The 12,025-nt window shown below is 58.6% G+C and overlaps 1 protein-coding gene across 2 annotated transcripts; it reads left to right on the forward strand.

Annotated features, from left to right (window-relative positions):
• The first annotated feature begins 1,107 nt into the window (after positions 1-1,107).
• On the forward strand, positions 1,108-10,836 carry TINAGL1 (tubulointerstitial nephritis antigen like 1). Of its 2 annotated transcripts, XM_060017971.1 has the most exons (12): positions 1,108-1,173; positions 1,702-2,013; positions 2,947-3,010; positions 6,712-6,804; positions 7,022-7,136; positions 8,421-8,544; positions 8,633-8,783; positions 8,912-9,101; positions 9,212-9,257; positions 9,531-9,654; positions 10,401-10,446; positions 10,553-10,836. In XM_060017971.1, the coding sequence occupies exons 2-12, from the start codon at positions 1,710-1,712 to the stop codon at positions 10,691-10,693; spliced, it is 1,398 nt and encodes a 465-aa protein (XP_059873954.1). In that variant the 5' UTR covers positions 1,108-1,173; positions 1,702-1,709; the 3' UTR covers positions 10,694-10,836. The 2 variants fall into 2 exon arrangements, with proteins under 2 accessions (XP_059873954.1, XP_059873963.1); XM_060017980.1 differs by lacking the exon at positions 1,702-2,013 and having other exon boundaries at positions 1,109-1,173.
• Positions 10,837-12,025: the final 1,189 nt, after the last annotated feature.

A 12,025-nucleotide genomic window follows, 5' to 3' on the forward strand; every position in this document is an offset into this window, starting at 1 on the left:
CCCTCCCCTCCCCCTGGGGCTGGCCAGCTGAGGATGCCCCAAGGCTGGGGGAGGGGTGCAGGGAGGTCAGAGAGAGGGCAAAGGGAATCCCCATACTTGAAGCTTCCCTCACCTAGAGGCAGCTGTGAGGCTCAGGCCAGGGATGGGGGGATCGGTCCAGGTGGAGTCTCTTTCATCCTCCCGCGGTTAGAATCCTCTGGCCCGGACCCAAACTGTTGAAAGAGAGGGGACTGCGCGATGGGGAGGTAAGAGGTGATGGGCAGGCCTGGCGGGACAGAAGCCCCATTGTTTGGGGCCCAGGCCAGCCTGGGCAAAGGCAGGGTTTATAACCAGGGCAGGAAGGGGGGGCTCTGCAGGGGGCGCCAGCTGGCAGGGCTCTTCCTTTGGACCCTGGATGGGGGACAGGTGCCGAGCACGATGCCCCCTGGAGGGGTTGATAGAGGCAGCAGTGTTTGGCGAGGTGCCGGAACTGAGTGGGGAGGGCGGACGCAAAGAGGGGTCTCAGGGCAGGGAGGCAGCTCCCACCCCACACCCACCCCGCCCCCTCGGGAGGATGAGCAGCCCAAGGGTCCTAAATCATCCTCCTCCAGATTCCAGTCATTCCTGGGAACGGAGGCGGCTTGGGGCGGCTCCAAGCCCGGGGGGGCGGGGGGGGCACTGTGAAGAGCGGTGTGCATGGCTGTCTTTATTACTGAGGGGTCACGGGGCGCTTAGAGATTTTTGCCGCCCACACTCTCCCCATCATTTCCCAAACTTAGGTCCCAAACTCGGAGCTCTGCTGCCCCCTATCTTCCCTTGTCCGGGCGAGCCCCTCAGCCCCACGGCGAAGCCCACTGGGCAGTTCTTTCCAGTGTCACACCACAGTTGTTCCTGCTTCGGTTGGAGTTCCGCCCCTAAGGGAACGGCTTCCACCGGAGACCCAACAAGGTCAGTCACGTGCTCACGGTCCCTCTCACTAGTCCCAATTTCGGAGTTACGGCGGGCCTATTCCAGGTGCAAAAGAGCCGGGGCCCCTCCCTCCCGCCGCCGGGGCCGGGGCGGCGCGCAGGGCGGGGCGGTACAAAAAGCAATCCCGCCCCACGTTCCTCACTTGACTTTGAGTGTCCGGCGGTCGCAGGAGCGGGAAGGCGGAGGCGAGTAGGGCAGCCGGGCTCAGCCCACACCCCTCACCAGGTAGGGACGCTCCCCTGCTCAGAGGGGAGACGGTGTAGACAGAAGGAACAGAGAGCATGAGGGGCCAGGTGGAGGGACCAAGACAGGTGGCAGAGAGGGAGAGTGGAGGGGGGCAGAGGGGCACAGAGAGAGGGACACGTGAGGGCACAAAGTCAGGGACCCCCATCAAGGACGGAGGCTGAGGGAAGCACAGGGATCCAGAACAGGAGGAGAGCCCGGGTGCGAAGCATGGGTGTTGAGTGGGGAGCACCAAGGATGCCACCATCCCCACCTCCTGTCCTTGAAGGTGCCCCCGCAGGTCAGGGAGGGGCTCCATTTCTTGCCTAAGCCCCTTCCCCCGGTAAGCCAGGGCACGCGTAAACTGTGGCTTCTCGCCCCTGTCCTGCTTGGGGACACAGGAATCAGGGTCCCTGCTGGAACCCCTTGGACTCACAGCCCCAGGAAGCTGGGAGATCCGTCCCTGGGGTGCCAGGGAATCTCTGTTGCCCACCACTTCTGACCCCTGAATTCTGCCCTCCCTGGGCCCAGGAGGCACCATGTGGCGATGTCCACTGGGGCTGCTGCTGCTGCTGGCTGGCGAGTTGGCCCTGGGTGCCCAGCGGGGTCGTGGGCGCCGGGAGCTAGCACCGGCTCTCCACCTGCGGGGCATCCGGGATGCGGGTGGCCGGTACTGCCAGGAGCAGGACCTGTGCTGCCGCGGCCGCGCCGATGACTGCGCCCTGCCCTACCTGGGTGCTACCTGTTACTGTGACCTCTTCTGCAACCGCACCGTCTCCGACTGCTGCCCTGACTTCTGGGACTTCTGCCTCGGCGTGCCACCCCCCTTTCCCCCCATCCAAGGTGGGCACCAGACGGCCAGGGGTGGGTCGCTTTGTCAAGCCCAAACTCAGCCAGGCTCAGGAGCAAGGCTGATGCATTGACATTTCCAGGGGGAGGCTTTGTAGAATCTGGGAAACAGACCCTGCCCCTCTCTCTGCGCTTCCGGGAAGTCCCCACTCTGGTCTAACTTGAATCTCTCCAGTAAGATGGAAAAAGAAGAGCCTCGGTCTGTGGGATTTTAAGTTGGCCCAGGAGAAGGGCAGCCTCCTGCCCTTTCTCCCAGTCCTGCCTGTCTCCATATTCTGGACTTAGAAGGTGCTGGCCACACCTGCTGACTCACCCTCAGACTGATAAAGCACACAGGGGTTGGTCAGCGTCATCTTAACAATTCCTCTGCCTTTGCTCAGGATCCTCTACCCCTGAGATGGCTGGTCATACCTGGGAGGTGGGTTAAGTCTGTTCCTGCTCTCAGCTCTCACCACCATCCACTCGCCCTTATGCAAGAGGAGAGTCACTTGAATTCTTTCCCACAATTCCATGGCGCTGCGGGTGTGAGACTGCACACCTGGGTTGTCACCCCAAAGTGCTGTGTCATCTTAGGGGAGTCACTTACCTTCTCTGGGCTTTGGCTTCCCCATACCCCTCCCACTCCCCATCTCCAAACCCCTACTCATTTAAATGGCATAGGATCTAAGGAATGTTGTGGAGGGCATCCAAGAGAAGCAAGAGGGATCTGGGTCGGAGTCACTGAAGAACTTCCCAAGTAGCAGTTGGTGTGTGACCCTGTAGGAGATGTCTTAAGTTATAGCTTGGCTTTAGTTGCAGTGAGGGCGGGTGTGTGTGCGTGTGTGCGTTTGGGAGGGTTCGGGACACCTGACCTCTGAGGACCTGGCCATCTCAACCCGTCGTCTCTGGTCTTGGCTCCACGTCTCTGTCTGACTTTCCTCCCACCAGGATGCATGCACAGGGGTCGCATCTATCCAGTCCTGGGAACCTACTGGGACAACTGTAACCGTTGGTGAGTGTTGGGGGCTTGCCTTGTGGGCTTTGTGGAACAGACTTGATTCAAACCCTATCCCTGTCACTCACTTGCTGGGGGCAAGGCCTTTCCCTTTTCTGAGCCTCAGTTTCCTCATCTGTAACATGGGAATTTTTACACGGACCATGTCAACTTCTGTACCAGCATTCCAGCAGCAGTCCCCAGGAGCAGTCAACCACGGATGCCCAGCTCCAGGTGCAGCCCCTCCTGCCTGGGGCTAGGCTACCGCCCCTCCCAACCTTTCTCCCTGTCACGGGAGAGTCCAAGAAGGGGGCGCCAGGAAGGAAACCTCCGACTGCAGCATCCGTTGCCCTGGACCGGATGAGGGTCAGGGATGGCTGAGCTGGCAGCCAGCCAGACTGTAGCAGGGCCTTCCCTGGAATGTGGCCCCTCCTCCTCCCCCAACCCTCCCCACCATTCCCAGTAGGAGGACGAAGGGGTTGGGGTGCCCCCCTACCCTAATCTGAGGCCTGAGATGGGAGGTGCGAAGCCTTGAATGCCTTAATGGAAATAATGGGGACCCTAAGACTTAGAGGAGGAGGCCCTGCACCCACTCCACCCCATGCCCTGGGACTGAGAGGGCCCCAGGGAGGAGGAAACTTTTTGGAATGCATTACGCATAAGCTGTTTCCATTGCCTCACTGGCGTGAGGGGTGCCTGGGTCACAGTGAAAGTGGGGACTCGTGCATTTTAGCGTGTGTCTGGGTGACAGAGCATGTGTGTGTGTGCATGCTTTGAGCGTGTGTGACCTGTGTGTGTGTTTCAAAAGGTGGAGCACGCTTGCATGATTCTGCTGTTACTGATAGGATGCCTCTGGACATTGAGGGGTTAACACTCTCTCTCGGTCCCTTCCCTAGGGCCTGGCCACCCGGGCCCCCTCTGGAATGCTGGGACCTGCTGCCACCAGTCCTGCCTAGACCTGCTTGGACAGCCCTGGGGGGCAAAGAGGGAGGTGGCAGGAATGGACTGACCAAGCCACTGCCCTCCCAGGCCAGTTCTGGCTGCGTTCCCTGCACTTGACACATGAGGGAGGGTGTGGGACGGTGTCTGTGGGCCTCCCAGGCTCTGTGAGCCCTCGAGGATGCTTTCGAGAGTCAGAGGGGGAAGGGAAGGACGAAAGCCTCCCTGAAAGTGCCCCCGCAGCTCCTGGGGCTGGAGATCCCAGCCATACTGGGTCCTCGTCCCCTTGAGGCTCCTTAAAAGGCAACAAGGGAGGCGGGAGCCTTGGGCGGGCTTGAAAGGATGCAGTTTAGCATCTTGTCGTAGCAGAGTTAGGAGCTTGTAAAAGCACTATAGAACTCATAGAATCCAACTGTTCAGTCGACACCTGTTAGAGACCTACTATGTGCCAGGTGCTGTGCTGGGCCAAGGAGATGCAGCCAGAATGCGGCAGACAGTCCTCGTCCCTGCACTGGTGCCTCTAGTCTAATGGTGACACAAATAATAAACCTGTCATTACAACCCTACAGGTGTGATGGGGGAAAAGAGGTTATTGGGGGACCCTAGTTTAGAGTGGGGTGGGGGCGAGGGAAGGCTACTCAGGAAGGGATATTTATGCAGATACCAGGGAGATGAGAGCATGAGTGGCCCAGGCCCAGAAGGAGGGAACATGGGGGGAAATGGCTTGTGGAACGGCCAGGAGGTGGGACCGAGCTCATTGCAGCTGGAGCTGTGAAATGGGGAGAGAGGCCCCGAGGAGGGGCAGGCCGCGTCCCGTGGGTCTCATGAGCTGTGCCAAGCATTTTGCATTTTGCTCTAAGTGTCGTGCACAGCCATTGGGGAGCACACAGTCTGATTTGTGTTGTTCAAAGATCTCTCTGGCTTTAAGAGAGGGGTGTGTGTATTGGGCGGAGGGAATCACAATGAAGCAGGGAGCCTGGTTAGGAAGCCACTGCCGGTGGGGGGGGGGGGGGGCGGGGTCCAGGTGAGAGGGGATAAGGGGCCAGAGTAGGGTGGTGGTGGTGGAGGGGTGAGAGGCAGGTGGATTCGGAGTCTTTCATGACCGGCTCATAGGGCAGGCTGGTGGTAGGTGGGTCTGGGTGAGGGGCAGGCGGTAGGGGAGACACCACGGACCACATGGAGTTCTGGCTTGAACAGTTGGGTAGGTAAGGTGCCGTTTTCTGAGTTGAGGATGTTAAGGGAGGAACAGGTTTGGGGGAAGATAGTTTGGCCATTCTGAGATGCCTTTTTCACACACCCAGAGGAGCTGTCAGGAGGCCAGCTGGATATGAGTCTGAAACTCAAGGGGGTGGGGAGTTGGGGTTCCTGTAATGAGAACAATCACGGAAGATAACAATTCTTGAGCACATCACATGGTCCAGGCCCTGGGCTGAGTACTTTGCAAGCTTGCCTTTTAATCCCTGGAAGGTGGTACTATTATTATCCTCATTTTACAGACAACATTGAGGGAGAGTTTAAAATAACTTACCTAAGGTCACATGACTAGTCAGCTAGACTCTGAACCCTGGATTCAATTCAGAATCCATCTCTTAATCACTTCACTGTACTGCCCCATTCATTCATTCGTTCATTCCACAAATATCTATTGGGTGGCTACTATGTGCTAGGTTTTGCTTTTAGGCACTGAAGGTATCAAACAGTACCTGCCCTCAAGGACCTTAGATTCTGTGAAGAAACAGGTATAGACAATATAAATAACTGAAGATATAATACGTCAGATAGTGATGACAGGCTGAGGAGAAAAGAAAACAGGGAAGCAGGGTAGGAAGGGTGGAGGATGCTGAGTTAGGGTGGCCAGGGCAGGCCGCCCTGAGAAGGTGACATTTGAATAAGGACTTAGAAGAAGTGAGAGGGGCCATGAGGATGTTGGAGGAAGAACCGTGCAAAGGCCCGGGGGCAGGAGCACGGCTGGTGTCAACAGTCAGGACCAGCCTGGCTGGGACCTCAGGAACCAGGACGGGGACGAGGGGGTCAGAGAGGGAACAGGAGGACAGATCGTGCAGGGCCTTGTTGGCGCTGGAAGGACTTTGGCTCTTATTCTTGATGTGAAGCCAGTGGCAGGTTTTGGGCAGGGGAGTGGCATGATATGATTTGGGTTTAACAGGATCGCTTGGGCAGCTGTGTTAAAAATATACCGAAGCGGGGGAGGGGGGCACAGGGCAGAATCGAGGAGAACAGTGAGGAGGCTACAGCAGAATCCAACTGAAAGGTGATTGGACCATGGTGGCTACGGAAAAGAATGAGACATGGTTTGGATTCTGGATGTGTTTTTAAGGTAGAGTCAACACAGTTTGCCAATGAATCGGGTTAGCAAGTGAGAGAGGGTCCAGGGTGCCTCCCAGGCTTTTGGCCTGCACTCCAGGAGAGGACGGAGTGCCATTTTCGAGGACTGTGGCAGGCGCAGGCCTGGGGGTAGGGGGAGAACAGGAATTTGCTTTGGGATGTGGTGAGTGTGACCTGTTAGACACCCAGGAGGTGATGTGGTATAGCAGTAAGATCCTTGAATCTGGAGTTTAGGGAGAGATCTGAGAAGCAGATATAAACTTGTGAATCATAAATTTGAAATTGACATTTAAAGCCACCAGGCTGGATGGGATCATCTGGCGGTCCTCTCATAGGTGCTGATGCAGAATTTCAGGCCCATGTTGACCTCTGAGGCCTCCTCCCTTCCAAGGATGCCCAGCACCACCTCACCTCTTCCTTTCCTCCTGTTCTTCCAGCACCTGCCAGGAGAAAGGGCAGTGGGAGTGTGACCAGGAGCCATGCCTGGTGGACGAAAACATGATCAAGGCCATCAACCAAGGCAACTATGGGTGAGAGGCCCTAAAAATGCCCCGAGTGGGCACACATGCACGTGCACACACATACACACGTATGTTCTGCCCGAGATGCATGTCCTGCCAGGCACACCCACACTCAGATCTTATTCATGTGTACATTTAGCTGGTAGGCATCTCTCCCACCCATGTGCGCATACCTCCAGGACCCCCAGCCTTGGCCGGTCTGTGACCTCCATCCCCTCTCTTTCAGGTGGCGGGCTGGGAACCACAGTGCCTTCTGGGGCATGACCCTGGATGAGGGCATTCGCTACCGCCTGGGCACCATCCGCCCGTCTTCCTCCGTCACCAATATGAATGAGATTCATGTAAGTCCATCCCTGCCCACAATCCTGCCATCTCCTCTTGGCCTACCACCCCAGGGACCCTGGCACCCTGTGCCCTGCTTCTCCAGGGGCCTAGGCCTGTCCCCCGCCAATAGGCTGTGTATCCCTGGACAAGGGACTCCCCTTCTCTGGGCCTTAGGTTTCTGCCTATAACAAGATATGCTGCACTGCAAGAACTGATGCTCAGATTCTGAGTTTTGTGGTCCCAGCGTCTGACCCTCCCTAGCTTCTCTGGCCTCTCCGGCTTGGGAAAAATGTCATTGGTCCCAGTATGGCTGGGTTAGGGCCCTAAGGGCCAGGAGGTCACCTTGGTATTTTGGGAAGGGAGGGACAGACACTCCTCCAGCTTTGGCCAGAGAGCAGCAATTCTCGGAAACGCCATCTCAGCAGAACCCCCAGGGAGGAGGGGATTTCACCCTTCCCACCAGTGGGACCCTCCAGAGGGAGAAATGAGAACCAGACCCAGAACAGTCAAAGGGCGAGGAAGGGGGCTTGAGCGGGACACATGCCGGAGGCTCCTTCCATCAGTGGCCGGCAGGGAGGAGGCAGTGACTGGCCAGAGCGGCCCTCCCTGCAGAGGGAGCTCAGCTCAAGGCTGAGGTGACCAGACCCTGCCCCTGCCCTTACTCCCCTGGGCCTCCGGCTATTTTCTGCCTCCTGCTGTTTGCCTTGGCAGCCTGCCCAGTCACGGGACCTTACTGCTTCTTCCCTCCCCTGCCCTTTGGGACCTGAAGCCCAAGGTCCTGGTGGGAAGAAGGATGTAGCAGATCAGAAGGTACAGAGGAGGAAAGAGGCCGGGGTTGAGGATGGAAAGTGGCCCGACCGCTTCCCTATTCCTGGCTTCAATTGCCTCACCTGTAAAACAGGACTAGTCACCCCCCACCTGACACTAGAGAGGCACTAAATGGTGCCTGGGTCTTCCTTTGGGTCACCGTGGAGGTTGCTGCACTCTCTCAGCAACAGAGGGCTCAAGATTAAACTGCAGAAGGCCCTGGACTTTTTTTTTTAACATCTTTATTGGAGTATAATTGTTTTACAGCGGTGTGTTAGTTTCTGCTTTATAACAAAGTGAGTCAGCTATGCATATACATACATCCCCATATCTCTTCCCCCTGGCGTCTCCCTCCCACCCTCCCTATCCCACCCTTTTAGGTGGTCACAAAGCACCGAGGCCCTGGACTCTTGGGAGACCTCCAATGCCTAGGGCCCCTGAGGGGAAGTCTGGGGCAGAGGCAGGAGGCAGACAGAGTGACCTTTTCCTTGCAGACAGTGCTGGGCCCAGGGGAGGTGCTGCCCAGAGCCTTCGAGGCCTCTGAGAAGTGGCCCAACCTGATCCACGACCCTCTCGACCAGGGCAACTGTGCAGGCTCCTGGGCCTTCTCCACGGCAGGTATGTTCAAGAGCAGGGGCTGGCCAGGTGGGAAAGGAGGGCAAAGGCCTGAGCCCCCTGACAGCCCCTCTACCTCCCCTCCCACCAGCCGTGGCCTCTGATCGAGTCTCAATCCATTCTCTGGGGCACATGACACCTGTCCTGTCACCCCAGAACCTGCTGTCTTGTGACACGCACAACCAGCAGGGTTGCCGCGGTGGGCGACTTGACGGTGCCTGGTGGTTCCTGCGCCGTCGAGGGTGAGCAGCAAGGGGGTAGGGAAGAGGGCATGAGGTGGGGGTCTTAGGAAGGGAAAGCCTGCAGGAAGGGCCTGGGCCAGGCTGCCCCATGCCCACTCTGTCCCCGCTCCCTCCTGCTGCCCCTGCAGGGTTGTGTCTGACCACTGCTACCCGTTCTCGGGCCATGGGTGGGACGAGGCTGGCTCCGCACCCCGCTGCATGATGCACAGTCGGGCCATGGGTCGGGGCAAACGGCAGGCCACCGCCCGCTGCCCCAATAGCTATGTCCATGCCAATGACATCTACCAGGTCACTCCTGCCTACCGCCTCGGCGCCAACGTAAGTCTGCACTTGGGTGAGGGGGCAAAGGCAGGAGAGCTGGAAGGTTGGCCGAAGGCTTGAGCCTCGCGCCTGATGGATACTCTCCTCCCCACCCCCTCACGCTCCAGGAGAAGGAGATCATGAAGGAGCTGATGGAGAATGGCCCTGTCCAAGGTAAATGCCCGTCACCCTGCCCCCTGATTCCAGAAGCTTGTGCCTGCTTGACCCTGGGCACAGAGGCACAGGCGGTCCGTGCAGCATTGAGCAGCAAGTCCATGGGGGCCAGGAGCGGGAAAAACCATGTCCCTTCCCCAGGAGCAGCACCTGGAGGGGGCACTTAGAGTCTTGGTACCAGAGGCCCCGGGGCCTGGGCATGCATCTCCAGGCTTGGGTATCAGTGCCTGTGCTGATGGGCTGAGCCAGCCCCATTTTGACCTCTGCCCACAGCCCTCATGGAGGTGCATGAGGACTTCTTCCTGTACCAGAGCGGCATCTACAGCCATACACCAGTGAGCCTGGGGAGGCCGGAGCAATACCGCCATCATGGGACCCATTCGGTCAAGATCACAGGGTGAGGGGCTTGGTGGGCAGGGGGGTTGGGGGCAGCAGGGCTTGCACTGGGGCCTCTGAGTCTGCCTTGAGTCCTTACCACCTCTCCGCAAAGCTCCATTTCATAGGGGAGGAAACCGAGACTCAAAAAGAGGAGGTGCTTGCCCTGGGTCACACCGAGAGTTAGGGGCCTTTTAAGGTGTTCTAGAACTCTTCCTTCCTTACACACTGGGAAGACTAACTCCAAATGAAATACAGACAAGGATTCAAGAGTTGCTCAACCTCTCCCCAGCTCAGCACCTGTCCCAGCTCTGCCTGACTCACTCCCCGAGCCCTCAGTTTCCCCAGCTGATATAAGAGGCAATGCTAGGGTCACTGATTTCAATAGTCCGACCAATGAAATGTACTTTGCACATACACACCGCCCCCTGCCCCCCATCCCCCACCAGGTGAGGAGGGAGGGCAGGCAGATGTATGAGGTCCCAGAGAACTGGTCGCTGGGATGTGGATCTCTGGAGGGTGGAGGCCCAGTTTCCCTCCTTTTCTGCTTCCCCTTCCAGCTGTCCTTTTGGGACCGTCCCCACACCGGGCACAGGTGCATGGAATTAGAGATGTGGAGATTGAGGGAGGTGCAGAGAGGGACAGAGAGTCCTGAGGGTGCACCCAAGTCACCAATGGCAACAGGGGCCTGGGCAGGGAAGGCCGCGGGGCGGGAGCTCCTGAAAGCAGGTGAATCAGCGCCCTTCCCCCTCCGGCTCTGCCCCGCAGGTGGGGGGAGGAGACGCTGCCCGACGGAAGGACGCTCAAGTACTGGGTGAGTCCCTGCGCCGCGTGCCCTGCGGCCGCTGTCACCTTCCCCCGGCCTCCTGTCCTCTTCCCCCACTCCAATTCCCCTCCTCACGGCTCCTTCTCATTCCCAGACGGCGGCCAACTCGTGGGGCCCAGCCTGGGGAGAGAGGGGCCACTTCCGCATCGTGCGCGGCGCCAACGAGTGCGACATCGAGAGCTTCGTGCTGGGCGTCTGGGGCCGCGTGGGAATGGAGGACATGGGTCACCACTGAGGCCGCGGGCACCACGCCGGGAAGAGCCCTCTGTGGGGCAGCAGCCCCCGCCCGCCCGCCCGACGGAGCTCCGGGCCCCAGGGGCCTAATCCTCGCGCGCGAGGGTTCCGCTGACGCAGCGCCCGACTTGGGAGCCTCGGACAGGCGAGGCTGGCGGAGCCCCCAGACCTCCCAGCGGGGGCCGGGTAGGGCCTGGCCGGGAAGGAGCAAGACCACCGAAGCTAGGACACCCCCTTCTCCGGCCCCACCACTCCACCCCACCCTTGTACTCCTATTTCTCAAAGATATTTATTTTTCTTCTCACTGTTTTAAAATAAAAACAAAGTATTGATAACTATGTATCTTGGAACTTCTGGACGTGGAGAGCCAGGCCAGAGTTTGGGTGGCATATGGTTAGACAGCAGAAAGGACTGCCTAAGGCCATGCTGGTTGGCGGGGGTGGGGGGTGGGGTGGACCAGAAATCTTAGCCTCAGTTCAGCCCTAATTGTCAGTGGCCCTGGACACTGACCCACTTGGAGGTGGGGCATGGATGGCACGGCTTTTGGCCCCTAGAGAGTCGTGGGCCCGTGGGAACCACTTCTCAGACGCTGAGTCAGCGCCGCCTGAGGCGGGGGAATCCAACCCACCAATCAGCAGAACTGGTGCCAGTGCCCAGCAGGCAAGGGGGGCACAGCCCCACAGAAGCTGGAGCCTCTGTCTCTGCAGATCAGCCTCTCCAAGCCACCCAGGCAAAGGGGACCCCCCCTGCTTCCCCTACCCCTAGGCCAGGCTGGGCCTGCCTCTCTGAGCCCTCTCCCTCCCCCACCTCCCCATGCTCCCAGTGCCTGGAGAATTAAGTCCAGGCCTCGGCCCGGCATTCAAGGCCATCAGGACCCACCCCACCAGCCTCCTCACCAGCTTCTTCACCCAGTGCCCAGGCGACTCCAGAGTCCTCACTGCTCGCTAATGTCCAGTACACACGCAGACCACTGGGCATTTGCACATGCCGCTCTCAGTCCAGATGCCCTTCCGTTCCACCCCCTCCCCTGTCCCACTGCTGTTTCAAAGCCAACTCCAGGGTTTCTTCAATCAGACAGTACTGGTGGAGAGTAACTGATGTGCCAGGTGCCGTGCAAGGGACCCATGAGTCCCCAAACCACCGCAACCCAACTTAGCATGGCTTAGACACCCCCTCCCTGAGCTCATCTGCATCTTGCCCTTTCACCAGTATTTCACGTATCCTTCTTATGCTGGAAGTTCCTTGAGGGCAGCGACTGGGTCTGGTTCATTGATGAGTCCTGGTACCCACACCTGTACACTGGATAAGGTGGTGTTACTGTTTGTGGAAGGGT

This window comes from Delphinus delphis, chromosome 1 (assembly GCF_949987515.2).
Source record: "Delphinus delphis chromosome 1, mDelDel1.2, whole genome shotgun sequence".
Classification (NCBI taxonomy): Eukaryota; Metazoa; Chordata; class Mammalia; order Artiodactyla; family Delphinidae; genus Delphinus; species Delphinus delphis.

What these genes read in the sequence shown, in the direction of transcription:
- TINAGL1 (XM_060017971.1), top strand. Translation starts at nt 1,710, where the DNA reads ATGTGGCGATGTCCACTGGGGCTGCTGCTGCTGCTGGCTGGCGAGTTG. An exon ending in CCAATATGAATGAGATTCAT is followed by an intron (nt 7,137 to 8,420) that starts GTAAGTCCATCC and finishes TTTTCCTTGCAG; the next exon opens with ACAGTGCTGGGCCCAGGGGA. An exon ending in CATTCGGTCAAGATCACAGG is followed by an intron (nt 9,655 to 10,400) that starts GTGAGGGGCTTG and finishes TCTGCCCCGCAG; the next exon opens with GTGGGGGGAGGAGACGCTGC.